Here is a 16,071-nt window from a genome sequence, read left to right as displayed (position 1 = left end):
CAGATATGGAGCTAAAGGCATATTTTGATCAACCAAATTGTGATTACACAGACAAAGAGCATGTGTGAGAGAGAGAAAAAGAGAGAGAGAGCGAGAATGCCAGACAGACAGAGCACAAGACCCGAGGGGGCGTCAGTTAATGAGCTTATAATGGAAATTGTTTCGCATACCAACAAATAGAAGCTCAAATTATAAGTAATGTAATTAGCAAAGAGCTTTGTTCTGCTTCTAATTACAAAATGTTATGCTAAACAGTTTGTTTTACTTAAATGCAAAATAATATACGATTTATTTGATTAAATTATAGGAAAATCAATAGTCAAAGAGATGGGAAACGAACAAAGGAGCAATTAAATATATCAAATGATTAAAATTGTTATTGTATTTTACATAATATTCATTAATTGTGGCAGTTTGAGCTGTTAAGAGAGAAACTCATAATTGGAAATAAAAAATATTTTGTTGAAAAAATAAAATTGTTAATTAATGTTATAATTTGTTGTTTTCAAATAATTTCGAAATTTAGCATTTAGTAAATTTATAAAGAGCAGACAAACATTTCACAAAATTAATATACTCTTCTTTAGATCGTTACGATTATATAAATTATATAAACAATTTATGATTAAACAAAAACGTATTACATTGCTCTTATAATACGTTTAAAATTATATTAGCTCATATTAAAATATTTAAATATAATTAAACATGTTTATAATTATATATGATTCAATTTGTCTGATATATAAAACAAAATTTCTGTCTTTATCTCCATTTAGCTATATAATATAGCTATTTATCTTGATTTAACTATATAATATAAACAAAATAAGAATACAATTATATAATAAAAAAAAATCTAGCTAAAAATATATATATTTTTAGTAAACAAAGAATTTGCCCTAATTCAATTATAATTAACAGACGTGTTTACTATTGTGCTCTTCAATTATTCTTGTTTTCTTAGTTAATTATTTTTATTAAATTTCACATAATTGCGGTTCGGTTGTATATAGCAAATATCTATATTATCCTGTGCAAGGTTTGATCCGTTGTTCACTGCGTTTTTAATAATTTGCTTTTTTAATTTGTGAAGCTTTGTGTGCAGTGTCGGTTCATTAGTTTCATTATTTGCATTTTTGCTTTAGTGTTTCTATTTGTTGGCGCTCTCCCCAGTTCACTCTTTCTAAGTTTGTGTGAGTGTGTGCATAAGTTGCTCTCTTGAATCTTTGATTTTTGTGGTGTGCAAGTATACTCTCTCGCTGAGGACTTTTGATCTGCTCCGTAACGGCTGTTTTTGTTGTTGACTCGCTCTCTCAACATATATTTTCGTTGCGCTCTGTAACGGCTGTTTGTTGTTGGACTCGCTCTCAACACATTTATACCTCTCTTTGTTGTGACATTTCTGTTTACATTCAGTAATTTTGTGATCTATCCCGATTGCCAATATGAGTTGCTGCAAAAAAGCTTGCACTTTCAGGCAAACAGTTGATTCTGCACAAGCGCAATTTATAAGTTGCTGCATAGTTTCAGTGTACAATATGATATTATCGCTTTCACTGAAACATGGCTAAGTAGTAATATTCATAATAGTGAAATTCTTTCAAGTAATTTCACTATTTATAGACTCGACCGTTCGTCGCGCAGAGGTGGTGGGGTGTTAATTGCGGTTAAGTCCATTATCCACTCTGAATTGTTTACCTTTTCGTCCCTTTATGATGTGGAGATTATAGCGGTTAAATTAACTCTGCCATCGTGCTCATTATACATCACATGTTCTTATATCCCTCCCTCTTCTGATGTACAAGTTTATGCTCACCACATAAATTGTATTAAACAAGTTAATGAACATGTAAATGATAGAGATTGTCTTCTTGTGTTGGGTGATTTTAATATTCCGAACACTTCTTGGTCTTCAACTTGTAATGCAAATTACTTTATTCCGACAATTGATCACTATCTTTTTGATGAATTGTTTAACCTGTCTATGTTTCAGATGAACTCTATTTCAAACCATCTTAATCGCACTCTTGATCTTGTGTTTGTTAATCATGATTCGCTAATTAATGTCGCGAGATCAACTCCTTTCTCCTTACCTGAGGATATATATCATCCCACTTTAGAGGTTTTATTAACTATCGACAATCCTCCCTCTAATACTCCAATGCCTTCTAAACTTAGTCGCTGTTATCGTAAATGCAATTTCGTTTTGCTTAACGAACTAATTAATTCAACAGACTGGTCTATTTTATATGAGTCGGTTGATATTAATTTAGCATCATCGTTTTTTTATTCTACCTTAAACTCTATTCTGGATGTTTGTGTCCCTCTCCGCCGTATTTCGCCAGTTTCAAATAAGCCACCTTGGTTCACCAAAACTCTTTCGAACTTGAGAAACATTAAAACTAAATGTTTTAAAAATTACAAAAAGTCTGGTTCAAGTATTGACTGGTCCAAATATTCCATTGCCAAGTCAAACTTCAATCTTTTAAATTCTAGCTGTTATGAGAATTATCTTACACGTTGCAAACGTCAGTTTACTCGTGATCCCAAACAATTTTTCTCATTTGTAAACTCGAAGCGTAAATCCGCTGGTTTGCCGTCCTCATTTGTCCTTGGAGGTGAAAAAACATGCAATGATCAGGATTCCTCTGATCTATTTGCTGATTTTTTTCAATCCACTTATTCTTCTGCTGATCTCTACAGCAACTCATATCCTTATTCTCTTCCTGAATATGGATCTATAAATACTCCCAAAGTTACTGCATCCTCTCTGGCTGCAGCCATTAAGACATTGAAATCATCTTTCTCTCCTGGTGCTGATAATATTCCTAGTTGTGTGATTAAAGAGTGCAGTGTTTCTCTTCAGTCACAATTACTAAAATTGTTTAACTTGTCCTTGGATACTTCTGTGTTCCCTTCAATTTGGAAAGAATCTTTCATCATTCCCTTATATAAAAAAGGTGGAAGATCTGATATTTCCAATTATAGAGGCATCGCGAAATTATCTGCTATTCCGAAGTTATTTGAGAAAATCATAACATCGGCCTTGCAGCATTTTTGCAAATCGATTATTCAACCATCTCAACATGGTTTTGTTCAAAATCGATCTACGTCCTCTAATTTACTTGAGTTCACGTCGCTTGTTAATGACAGCTTTTCCAAAAAAATGCAAACCGATGTTATTTATACGGACTTCAGTAAAGCATTTGACTCAGTACATCATTACATACTAATTCTTAAGCTTGAACGCTTAGGATTTTCACCCAGTCTTGTCTCTTGGATTTCATCCTATTTAACGGGTAGAACCCAAAGAGTCTTGCTGAGTACAGCTATGTCTAAACTTATCTTTGTTTCGTCTGGTGTACCTCAGGGTAGCCATTTGGGCCCATTGCTCTTTTCCTTTTTATAAATGACCTTCCTAGTTGTATCTCGTATTCCACTATATTTATGTATGCTGATGATGTAAAACTTTGCCTTCCATACTCCAGGGCAAATGGACATCTTCACCTTCAAGATGACCTAAATGCATTTCAACTTTGGTGTGTGGCAAACCAGCTTGACCTAAATTGCTCAAAGTGTATGACAATGACCTTCAGTCGTACCGTTCCTCTAATTGTTGATTATAAAATTAGCAATAATTCCTTACGACGCATCTTTTACAGTCAAAGATCTTGGTGTATTCTTTGACTGTAAACTTAACTTTAATCTTCATATTTCTACCATAATTAATGAAGCCAAAAGTGCGCTTGGCTTTATTAAACGTTGGTCTAAGGAATTTAAAGATCCTTTTATTACCAAGCGCTTATTTACTTCGCTTGTGCGTCCTATCCTAGAGTATTGTTCTGTCGTATGGTCTCCGCAACATAAACTGTATCAGGATCGTATCGAATCGGTCCAAAAACAGTTTCTTCTCTTTGCCTTAAGAGACCTTAGATGGGACAGTAATTTACGATTACCGTCTTATCATAGTAGGCTCCAGCTAATTGATCTTCCATCGTTAACCAATCGCAGAACAATTTTAGGAATTGTTTTTCTGCATAAATTGATTAGTGGTGATATTGATTCGTCCTCTTTGTTGGGTCGTCTAAATTTTTTGGTTCCGTCCCGAGCAACTAGACACTATCGTCCGCTTCATTTACCTGTGTGCACTAGGGATTATTCTTTGCACAGTGCGTTTCATGTTCTTTGTGTTAATTTTAATAAATATTATCACGTTTTTTCCTTAGAGCTCTCTCCTCCTAAAATAAAAAGTGTACTATCAGCTTATCTTAGGGAAATCACTCACAATGCCCAGGCATAAGCATTGGCATACGCTTTTGCTGCTAATGTTGTGTTAGTGATTTCTCAATTCTATTCTTATACTCTATTTTTGGCTCTTCCATTACTCTTTTCTTTTTATTATTTCTTATTCTTTTTATTAACTTTTCTTGCAACTTCTCTTATTACCGGCCTTTTTTCCTTTTCTATACTTTACCTCTTCTTATTTTATTCTTTTTTTCTTTTTTTATTATTGTTTTTTTTTTAACTCCTTTTATTTATTTATTTATTTTATTTTATTTTTTTTTATTATTATTATTATTTTTTATTTTTTTATTATTATTTTAAGAATTATTTTAAGTATGCTAAATATTGTTTAATAACCTACATTTTAATATTTTATTTTTTTAAGTTTTCTTACTAACACTTTCTTTTCATAGCTTCAATAGTATCACTGACCATATTTGGCTGTGAGACGTGGGCATAGCCGGCCGGACTGGCAAATAAAATACCCCCATCGGGTTGGTGTTACTATTGAAATTATATCGTGTACTTTGTATAGGCTTTTTTAAATTAAAATTGACTCTCATCTTTGTCAATAGCTTTAAGAAAATAAATAAATAAATAAATAAATAAATAATTGTTTATTATTATTATTTTTATTTAATTTAATTTTTTTTATATATTTATTTTATTATAAATCATAAATGAGAATATTGAAAACTTCATTCAATCCAATATAAAAACTTGAGCATTTCAATTCAATGCAAATTAGTGGTTGATAATTGTCTGATCATTTAAGACTAGTTTATGAGATGTAATTATGATTCAACTTGAAAATTTGTCATATTATATATTCAAATCTGACTATAAAGAGTTAAGCTAGCATTACTATATCAGTCTTATGTACAAGCTGTAAATGTACACAAACAAACAAACCAACATAAATAGGTGCTTAGCTCGCAACTGTCATTAAACACACTGAACAGCCGAGTAGAGCAGAGCAGAGCAGAGTAGAGTAAAAAAAAAGCGAGTCTCTTGGTCTGGGGCCAATCGTAAGCGGCTTAGCGACTCAGTTATCATTAGCGCTGAATTTCCAATTAGTGTGCTCGCTGCATATGCTGCAATGTGGGCGTGTCGCCAAATGTTGTTAACACATAATTTGTAGGCTACCTGCTGCCAGACGCGCAGGAGTCGCCGTCGCCTCGTATCGTCTTACCTGTGCGTGCTGCCCAGGTAGATGCCTTGACTTGAGTTAACTGCAGCTACTGTGTTTACCCAGACGATGGGCAGTTTTTTTGTTTTTGCTTCTGTTTTTTCCCTTCATTTTCTGGAAGCGCCTTGATATGCAAATATTTGCGACTGCATTGTGCAAGCCGCGGCGTGCTCTGGTTTTTGTTTGAAAAAAAAAAAAAACCAAGTGCGTAATGGCTTTATTTATGGGCACGCTGCACGACGCTGCCAGACAGATGGGCCCCGCGGCGCAATTCGGCCAATATTTGCATGAAGCCATGCAGGAGCAGAAGAAGAAGCAGAAGGAAGATCTGCTGCCTCTAGGCTTATTTGTTTAACTGGCGAGATTTTTTTTATTTTTTTTTTTCTCAACTCCTTTTGGCAAGTGTTGACGTGGCTTGCAGGCCATAAATATGAATTGGTTTAATCAGTTTTCGCTGAATTGTATAGATTGCAAGTATATGCTCATATATCATCTGAATTTAAATAGCCACAGCGAGCACACAACTCAATTAATCATTGTCTTGAAAGGCAGAGGGCGAGAGAGAGAGAGAGAGAGAGCACAGAGTGAGAGAGAGAGCGAGGCGAGACATGCTCCTGCCAGTCCAATTCATGTTTGATGAAGCACCTCGTAGCGGAAATAATAGGCGACCCTCGGTCGCAGTTCGTTTCCCTGATGCCCAAATACAGGCGCGCTCAACCTCAATATTTACCCTCCGCTGGCTAGGAGGAGCTGCATTCTATTTATTTTCAAATGTGGTTGACTACCTGAATATGCATGTGTGCGTGCGTGTGCGTGTGTACGTTGGGATTTGTGAGCAGATTTGCTCGCCCCTTTAGGGCTTTTCACATGCGCATTGTGCGTCCGATTGTGAGTGCCACGCGCTACAGCAAAAAAAAAAAAAAGCTGAATAAATACGAGAAATCCTTTTGACAGGACCTCGTGTGCGCGTCGTCGCCTTTGATAAAGTGTGCTTGAATATTTTATGCCGAGCAAAACAGACACAATATATGTGAGTGTGTGTGTGTGTGTCTGTATGTGTGGGTCCTCTATTGTATGCTTTAAATTGCCTGCTAAATGCTTAGTTTCAATTTACATAATATATCTATTCTCTTAGGGGTTGCACCCGCAGTTTTTATTTAGGAAACAACAAGAAACATAATTTTGTATAATTTAATAAACATTTTTTTTTTTTGTTCATTAATTCGATTCTAGGAAAAGGATGTAGACCAGTTTGTTAAACTCTGAAAGGGTTGGCTTTAATTTTTTTTTTTTTTTTTAACTATTTTACAAATGAGCTCAAAAAGAAATAATATATATGATATATGATAAATATGTAAAAAGAAAGAATTCCTAGAAAACTTAAAAGGTTTTATGATTATTTATTTTCCTTATAAAATTTGCATTTAAATGCTTTTAAAAAACTTTTAAAGTTGATTAATATTTCTTTCTGTTCGTAACAAAAGACCAATTAAAATATTTAATATTAATTTATTTTTATTTTTTTAATCTATTTTTTTCGTAATTTAACAAATTCAAAATTATTTGAAAAATGTATAAATATTTCTTTCCATTCCTAAAACAATTCACAATTTAAATAGGAAATTATTATTATTATTATTATTATTTTTAAATAATAATATTTATATTTATTTTTTATGGATATTATTTAAATAAACAAAATTAACTTAAGATCCATATACAGAAAAAAAATATTTAAAAAAATAGTTTACCTTCTTTCAGTTTTCAAATAAGTCTTCAAGAGTTCTAATTGAAAAAAAGCTTACATTTATCAGTAAACACAAATCGTATATATGCATATCATATATCAAATTATCTGCAAGGCATTTACCAAAAAATTGATTAATCTATTTAAATCAGCATTTTGCCACATTAAATTAGGAATACATTAAAGTTACACATCTTATTTATATCGGTTTTTTTTTTTTTTTTTTGGCAACAAAATGTTATCCAGTAGCAATTTGTCATCACGAAATTTGACACCTTTTGACAAAGAGAGATAGAGCGAGAGCGGGAGGGGGAAATATATAAAAATCTTAGCTCTGAGACGCATTCCACCTCGGATTATTTACGAGCTGTGCTCGTTGTTTCGCTCGCCCACTCAAAATGGGGCGACGACGCGTCACATTTTCCATTCACTTTCAACGCCTTTGCGGCTGAGTGAAGTTCGGCTTAACGACTTTTGTTGGCTTTTGTTGAACATCTATTTGTTTGTCACCTCTTTTGCCTATCTGCGGCTGGCATCTTAATTGCAATTAGCTACGAAAAATGTAACATAAAACGGTACCAGACTCTACCAAACTGACAAAATCTATTACCATGGTCTATATCTATGCGATCTGCTAATCAGTTGCCTACTTACTTAGGCAGCAGCAGCAGCTACTACAACAAATTATCGAGCATACCGACCCGACCGCATTTGCATAACTGGCTGCCAAGCTGTTACCACTAATAAACCCGTTGCTCTGGTAACAAGCCATCGAGATTTTTATTTATAAATCATTTACGATTTGTTTGGCCTCTTTGTGAGTCGTAAGATTCGTAGTTTGTTTGACTATGACTCTTTTTTAGTTTCGGTTCGAATTGCCGAATAGCTAAATAATTTCATTGTTTTCACTAATTTGATTGGCGTCAAAAATTCATTAGAAATTCGCAGTGCGCCTGATTAATGAAAGAGCCTTTTTGTTTTTTCTCATGCCCAAATGTAAGCACTTATGTGAAGGGTATGCTGGGGTATGCAAGTGGTTAAGTCAGTTGGAAATGAGCGGAATTAGAACTCTTATAGAGATTGCAGAAACTGTTAACTATGCTTTAGAAATCTTAAGGTCGTAAATTAAAGACAAAATATCATGTGGAATTTTAAATTAAATTATTCAAATTAATTAACAAAAACATTTTACTTTAAATATTGTTTTTATCTTTTTATTGTTTTTTATTTATTTTTTTTAAAAACCATTACAAATTAATTAAGGTTTTTTTTCTCGAATTTTTTGTTAATGCTTGCATCCCCAACTTATCACCTTCCACAGGGTATCTTTCCGTATACGCTTTTAGCTCCAGCGTTTTTCTTTTTACCGATATTTATTTGGTTTTTATACCAGATAAACGCAATTTTTTTAGTGGCACTTAATTAAATGCAAAGATAAAGCAAATAAATAAACAAGTTTTAAGTTGTTTCGAAAAAAAAACCGCTTACAAATGTGTTGCGTTTTACCTGAATAAATGAATAAATTATTTATATAGGAATTTGATTTGCTTCATATACATATATATGCATATATACAATATACATATGTCTATATATTTATGCATCAATTTAAATGATCAATGCGTCATGCAAAAGAGAATCACGAAATCCAGCCAAAAAAGAAGAAAAACAAAAATTAAATCTGCTCTGCATAGAAGCTGCACGAATAAGATTTATGGCTTTGAGATACATAAATTTGGAAACTGAACTGAATACTAGTATTATATATAGATTTATGATTTAGTAGTTTGATCTTGAGCAGATATTAAAGATGCGAAAGCTTGAAAGATGAATATTTTATGCAAGCTAAATTGTTTGAACTGATATAATTCGAGAGAATTTTAAACGAATTTTCTATATACTCAAATAGAGTCCGAAGAGAATGTCTGTTCGTAACTTGAGGACTAGACAAAAGCCTTGATTGATGAGATCATTGCTAAAAATTTGAGACTGCTCCAGTTAGAAATGCTCAAATTTCTTATTGTACTATGAAGAGCTGAGAGACAGCTTTCTTATACAAAATCATTTATATTCTCATATTTTTTCAAATATTTGAATTAAATATTTTTTGTTTTTGCGTTGCGTCTTGGCAGAGCTTATCATTAAGGCGCATTTATTTGAAGCCAGCCACGCCCATCAAGGTACAGCTTGCGGCGCTTTTGTCAGCCACACCCCCTTGCTCTGCCAGACGCAATTTAAAATCGATTAAAAATCGACGCCTTGGACCACCTGCTGTGACTGTTCGACTGTTTTTTTTTTATATAGCTAAAATTTTTGGCCGCGTCCCGTGTTCCACTTATTAGTATTATTTTTTTCGACTGAATTATGACCCAAGGCGTTGGCCGCACATTGTTTATTAGAATTTTAAATGTAGGCAACGTTTTTACAAGTTTCAGTAGCGCAACTAAAAAAAAAAAAAAATAAAATAAATAAATAAAAAATAAAATAAAAAACCCAAGCTATTCGAAACAACTAACAAAAGCTTGAACTGTATTAAATTAACGCGTGCCAGACAGCTATTCTGTGTGTGTGTGTGTCTACTTGTGTGTTTGTCATAAATATCTAAAAATATGCCTCAATATTTTCGATTGTGTGCTCAAACTTAAACTGTAGTAGAAAAAGAAGATATTAATAATAATAATAATAATAATAATAATAGTCCAAAACAGTTTTCCTAATGAAGCTTTAATTGTCACTTTTGCTGATGATATGACAATATTTCCAATATTTTCTTTCAAGTCTTGGCCAAGTTTTTATTGATTTTTGTTGCGTTGCGTTGGCCAATGGCATGCAATTAAAATTCATGGCATTTTATTTACCAAAGCACTTCAGTCACCCACACGTTATATTAGAGAGTGAGGCGCACACGCACACGCACACACATTTATATGTGTAAATGTATGCGTACAAATATTCATTTTTAATATGCTTTGACCACTCGATTGCCACATATAGCCAATTTATGGGCCCTTAATCCCAGATCCCCAAAAATATTAAATACATTTCACAGTAATAAAAACAAATATTTCTTACTCTCCCTCTCCATATATCTGTCTCTCCCTGCTTCTTTTCATTTGTTGTTGTTGTTGTTATTGCTTTGTCCTCGTGGCGCTTATAGCGTTATGAAATTTTCGTGCTATTGCGTTTATATAAATGTTTACCATGTTTAATTAAAAACGAATCGAAGCAGCCGCATCAGCAGCGTGCCATGGAAAAGCAATTATTTAATAGTTAGGAAACATTTGGTATCAAATAGACAAAGGAAAATATTAAAAGTACGGGAAATAAATTTTGAATTTGAGATATATGAGGAAACTAAAAAAAAAAAAAAATGTCAATCAAAAAGATGAATGCTTAGCTCAATCTAAGTTTGGGAAAATTTAATGAAAGTTATTTCAATAAGACTTTGCAATTTATAGATAAATTCGATTTATTATTATTTGAATAAAATAATTCAATTCTTGTTAAATTTGTATTAAGCATTCAAATAACATATTTCATATATTTTAATAAAATAATGCAATTCTCACAAAATTTTAATAAAATAAAATAAATAATTCAATTCTTACAAAATATATATTTAACAATAATATACAATATTCGTCATTTCGACCGAACTAGAAACTTGATAGATAGTTAAAATTTAGAGCTATTAAATTTGCCCCACTGAACACTGAAATTTCATGTATGCAATTCTTTTGAAGCATATCAAAGTCGTATATCACTGAAATTATAATATTCTCAGAATTTTGAAATATTCCAGTAGTTACCTCATATTCTAATTTGACTTTTCGATTCCTAAACTCAAATGCTGATTATTTTTAGAATTAATTTCCGTGGAAGCATTCCTATTTCCCAATATAGCTGGAGTTTTCTCTACATATTTACATGTAGTTCAGCTCTCTCTCTCTCTCTCTCCCTCTATGCTATAGTTTCGGTGCATCCCATTAAACAAGTCTTGCAATCAATTCGACAATTTGTCACTGTTTCATTTCCTAACAAAGTCAATAATTAACATGGCTTGTTAGAGGATCGTTAGATTAATGACAAGCATGTGCAGTCAGCTGTCTCTATCACATATGACACCCTACCCTCACCCTCTCTCACACTCACTCTATCTCTCTCTCATTCTATCTATCTCTTTTTGTTGCTCTTGCTGCGTAAAGTGCATTTGCTGAACCTGAAATCCGCCCGATAATTACGCGTAAAAAGCAAATAAAACTATTGTCAACACATTGCGACTCAGCATACTGAAAATTTGAAACCTGAAACGGGCTAATATCGACAGAGAGTGAGAGAGAAAGGGAGAGAAAACATATAGAAAACACTTTTGACGTCTGCGGCGGCGCCTGCGCAGCTGTCGTAAATTCCCTATTCGCCCTTGCCAGATCCCGTCTGCCCACTGTTCGGGCTTAAATGACAGGGTGCGTGCCGCGTCCCAGTCTGATCCGCAGTTGGGTAATTAAAATTATGTTCACACACACACATACACACACGCAGTGAGCAAAATTTGTTCAAGGGCTGCCATGTGTGGCACACATTTGCACGAGCCTAGGGTGGAAATTATCATGGAAATAAAAGGAAGGAAAAAAAAACCTAAGCCAGAGCTCGCAATACAAAGGTCCACTGAGTCGGAACTTATGTAGAGCATGTCAGAGTGCAGCATCAAAGGACGGCCGACACCTCCAAAAGCAAAAAAAAAAAAAAAATATATATATGTATATATACAAAATAAAAACATTTCAAATTTAGCGCAAAAAACCTTGACTCTGCGACAAAAAGGGCAGAAAAGAGTGTATATGGACTCATTCATTCCCTCTCACATCTTTCTCTCTCTCTCTCTCTCTATCTTTATGCACGTGTACCGAAAATATCTTGAATATTTAATATTTTGCTGCTAATGTCATTAAAAAGTTTTTGCTTTGTGCTGAATTTTGTGCTTCGTGCTGCACTGACAACCAATTAAAATGTGAAAAGTTCACAATTTGTATACCCTGTAATTAGGAGCAAAAGCAAATGGGGTATGCTATGAGTTAACGAGGCCAAATGAAAATCAAAAATGAATTTAATACCACAAAACAAATAAAATTTAAATAAAATTTAATAATTTGTACCTAATATATATAGGGTAGATGTTAGTCGAGCATGCTCGAAATGCATGTACTTTTGTACATTCTAAAATCTGCTCAAAGCAAACTCACCCAGATTTTCTCTTTGCTCTTAATTGGCTAGTTAATTTCATAACTGTTTTCAGTTTGGTTACAACTTAAGCCAAGAACTAGAAACAGCTTAAGAACTTGAGCTGAAAAGTAAAAAAGAAAAGAAAACAAAAAATGATTTATTTTCAATGCTAAGTCTTAAGGCTTAAAATGAAAAGTTAGGGAAAATATACAAAAGAAATGATAATATGATTTTACTCTAATTATTTAAATACTTAAAAATACTTTAAATACTTCAATAATTCTTTAAATAATTCTCTCTTTTTACGCCTTTAGGCATTACTTAACATCTCCGTTATCATTTTCTTTCAATAAAATTTTCCTCATCGAATACAAATCCTTTTCCGAGCCTTAAAATAATATTCCTTCTCACATTTTTATCTTTGCAGCTGCAGCAGCAACAATGAAACAACAACAACAACAATGATGATGTACTGAGCAAGCCAGCAATAAACAATAAGGGTATTCCTATATACGTATATATATTATATATATATATAAAAACAAATGCAAACTCAATGAATAATTCGGGCGTAACGTGTAAAACCAACAATTAAAACGACAAAAGCCGAACAGGGTCCACGTGGTGTTCAATTTAATAATTAACTGAGCAGCACAGAGGCGGCGAGGCAACAATAGCAACAGCAATTGTTGCAAGTGCAACAGCAGTCGCAGTAGCAACAGGAGCAACTGCAGCAAGCAGTCAACGCGTGCCCCCAGTCAAAATGGCGGCACGACGTTGCCCGTTGGCGCCCCCTGGGCGAGGTGGCCAACCGCAAAGGCAACGTAATACGAGTATCCGGCGTACAACAGCAACAGCAACAGCAACAGCAACAACATTGCTGCTGTCATTGGCCATGCTGCCATTGCTGGCAACAGCGGCAACAGCAGCAACCGGCAGCAGCAGGAGCCACGAGCAGCAGGCTGGCAGCTACGCCGGCTTGAGCGCAGAGAATGCAGCCAGAATGTTGGCGGGCACTCCCGGGGAGACGGAGAGCAATGTTCGGCTTGGGGTCGTCGATGAAGTCGGGCACAGCGAGCTGTCGCTGGTGCTGCCCCACGACACCTATCCGGGCTTTAGCATCAAGAAATTTAAGACGCGTCCACTGCAACTGGCCAACAACGGCAGCGCTCATCATGGTGGGGCTGGTGCGACGGCTGCAGCCTATCATATGCTGGACAGCGATTACTCCAAGTACTTCACAGTGCTGGACGATGGCGTGGTGATGACCACGGCGGACATATCGCCGCTTGTGAACCGGCCCGTGCAGCTGGTGGTCGTCGAGCAGACACCGAATGCCACCAATACGCACAATCTGCAGCTATTCGTGATGCATCGCAAGGACATGCTGCGCTTCTCGGGCTCCCTGCTGGACGCCAGTGGTGAGGTGCGCGAAAATCATCCGGCGGGCACACGTGTGCGCGGAGTGCCCCTAATGCAGGCCTTCAGCGGCTCCATTGTGGACGAGGAGCTGGCCAAGCCGAAGAAGGTGCGCTACACCATCATCGATGGCAATGAGGACGATGCCTTTGCGCTGCAGGAGCGTCGGGCCAATCAAAATGTTCAGGTCAATGCCAAATCGCTGACAATCGAGGGCGACGATGAGTCGGGCGTGTGGCTGGTCACGAATCGTCCATTGGATCGCGAGCAGCGCGCCCACTATGATCTCTCCGTGGAGGCCTCCGATGTGGAGGGACTGGATAAGACGGTGTCCAAGATACAGATAACTGTGCTGGACGAGAACGATAATCGGCCGGTGTTCAAGTCGCAGGATTACAAATTCGCCATTGCGGGCAAGAAGTCACAGAATATGGAGAGCAACAACAGCGTTACCTGGGATCGATTCGCCATCCTGGGCAAGGTGGAGGCCGTCGATGCCGATGGCGACAAGATTGCCTATCGCCTGAAATCGCCCAGCAATGTGGTCATCATTGTGCCGCAGACGGGTGAACTGATGCTCGCCGGCGAGCCAACGTCCAATGAGCTGCTGCTCGAGGTGATTGCCCATGATTTGCGCTATCCCAGCCTGCTGAGCGCGCAGCCAGCGAAGGTGCTGGTCGAGTTCTTGGCGCCTGAGCCCGTGTCGTTTATAATGCAACACCTGGAGCACGATGCCATCAATGAGCATTCGCATCATCGTGAGAAGCGACGCGTGACACGCGCTGTACGGCCCACCAAGCGCATTGAGTTCACTGAAGCCGATGGCGATACGGAGGGCAAGTCTGTGTTTCAGCTCGAGAAGGAAACGGACAAGGAAACGTTCAAAATACGCGACGATAATCCCTGGGTGACGGTCGAAACAAATGGAGCGGTGCGCGTCAAAAAGAAGTGGGACTACGAGGAGCTCGGACCGGATAAGACTATCGATTTTTGGGTCATCATCACGAACATGGGACACAATGGTGAGTGTGAAATTGATTTCAATATAAATAGTTATGAAAGACTACTCGAAGTAGTGTTGTAAAGTGAACTTTTATTGATTTAATAGTCGTTAGAATCTTACTGATTACTGATTGATGAAGCTTTATAAAATGAACTGCTCTTATACATCAACTATAAACATTAATAATACAATCGTTTATCGATTAGCATATATCGATTTTTTTTTATAAATTTATATTACTCATTTCTATCTCTTATAGAGACATTCACATTGCTCAGCAATTTAAATATCTCAGCTGTCAGCAATTTTCATGGCAATGTTATCGATAATTAATCGATTTTCCAGCAGCGCATTTAGTCGCAATATGTAATTATGTACATTCAAATGGGTTTCCTTGGTGATTTTGTAATTCTGTTGTCATACTCAGACTTGCATCGCATAATTAAGCATTGACATATTTAAATGTCTCCAGGCATGACGAAAATTGAAGCAACAAGCGAGAGAGATATTAATAGACCGAACAGACATGGCTAAACTTAGCCCAGACAATCGATGAAGCTAGCTCATTAATGGCTAATGATATAGGGGCACTCTGGCTCTCTGTCGACAATTTCAAATGAATTCGGGCTGTGAAAACAATTAAGTGACATTCTCCGAAGCCAAAAGTAATTAAGAAACGAAAATGGAAAATATCCACGTAAGAGGAATTTTTCAATCGGCAATTATGATAGAGCAGCCTGCCTCTGACCACATCAATTAAATGAAAAGGAAATGAGAGTGAGAGAGAGGCGGAGAAAGAGTAGTGAATACAGCAAAGCTTTTGTTCACGAAATCTTACAATTAAGACACAGAGCAGTAATTTGATTGGCAAGGAGCTGTGCTCTGTGCGGAATGGATACTCAAATATTTGCTTGTCATGACAAGTAATTACACTTCACTGTAAGACTACAAAGCAAAGCGATGAGAGCAGCTGGGTCAACATATTTGGTTATGGCCATTGCTATAGCTGCTGTTGGCCAGTTATTTCGAGCGTAGCTCAACGAGCAAATATTGAAGCGTTCTCAGCATGGAAATACACAAAAGGATACAAACGATGAGCAGAGCCAATCAAGTGTCCCGAGTGCTAACTGAATGCCTACCTGGCTGACTGCCTGCCCGGCTGTCTCTGTTTCGGTTCCTCTCTCTCTCTCTCTCCTTGTCTATATA

General features: G+C 36.1%; 1 protein-coding gene across 9 annotated transcripts in view; it reads left to right on the top strand.

Annotated features, from left to right (window-relative positions):
* The window catches only part of LOC26528540 (neural-cadherin), a 159,691-nt gene that overhangs the window by 12,936 nt on the left and 130,684 nt on the right, over positions 1 to 16,071 (top strand). For all 9 annotated transcript variants that reach the window (XM_032729206.2, XM_032729209.2, XM_032729210.2 and 6 more), the window contains one exon: positions 12,871 to 14,884. In XM_032729206.2, the coding sequence (XP_032585097.2) occupies positions 13,207 to 14,884 (1,678 nt within the window). In that variant the 5' untranslated portion in view covers positions 12,871 to 13,206. The remainder of the gene's footprint in view (positions 1 to 12,870; positions 14,885 to 16,071) is intronic.

This window comes from Drosophila mojavensis, unplaced genomic scaffold (genome assembly GCF_018153725.1).
Source record: "Drosophila mojavensis isolate 15081-1352.22 unplaced genomic scaffold, ASM1815372v1 contig_36, whole genome shotgun sequence".
NCBI lineage: Eukaryota > Metazoa > Arthropoda > Insecta > Diptera > Drosophilidae > Drosophila > Drosophila mojavensis.
The sequence above is the reverse complement of the archived record's forward strand: the minus strand, read 5'-3'. Positions and strand labels throughout refer to the sequence as shown.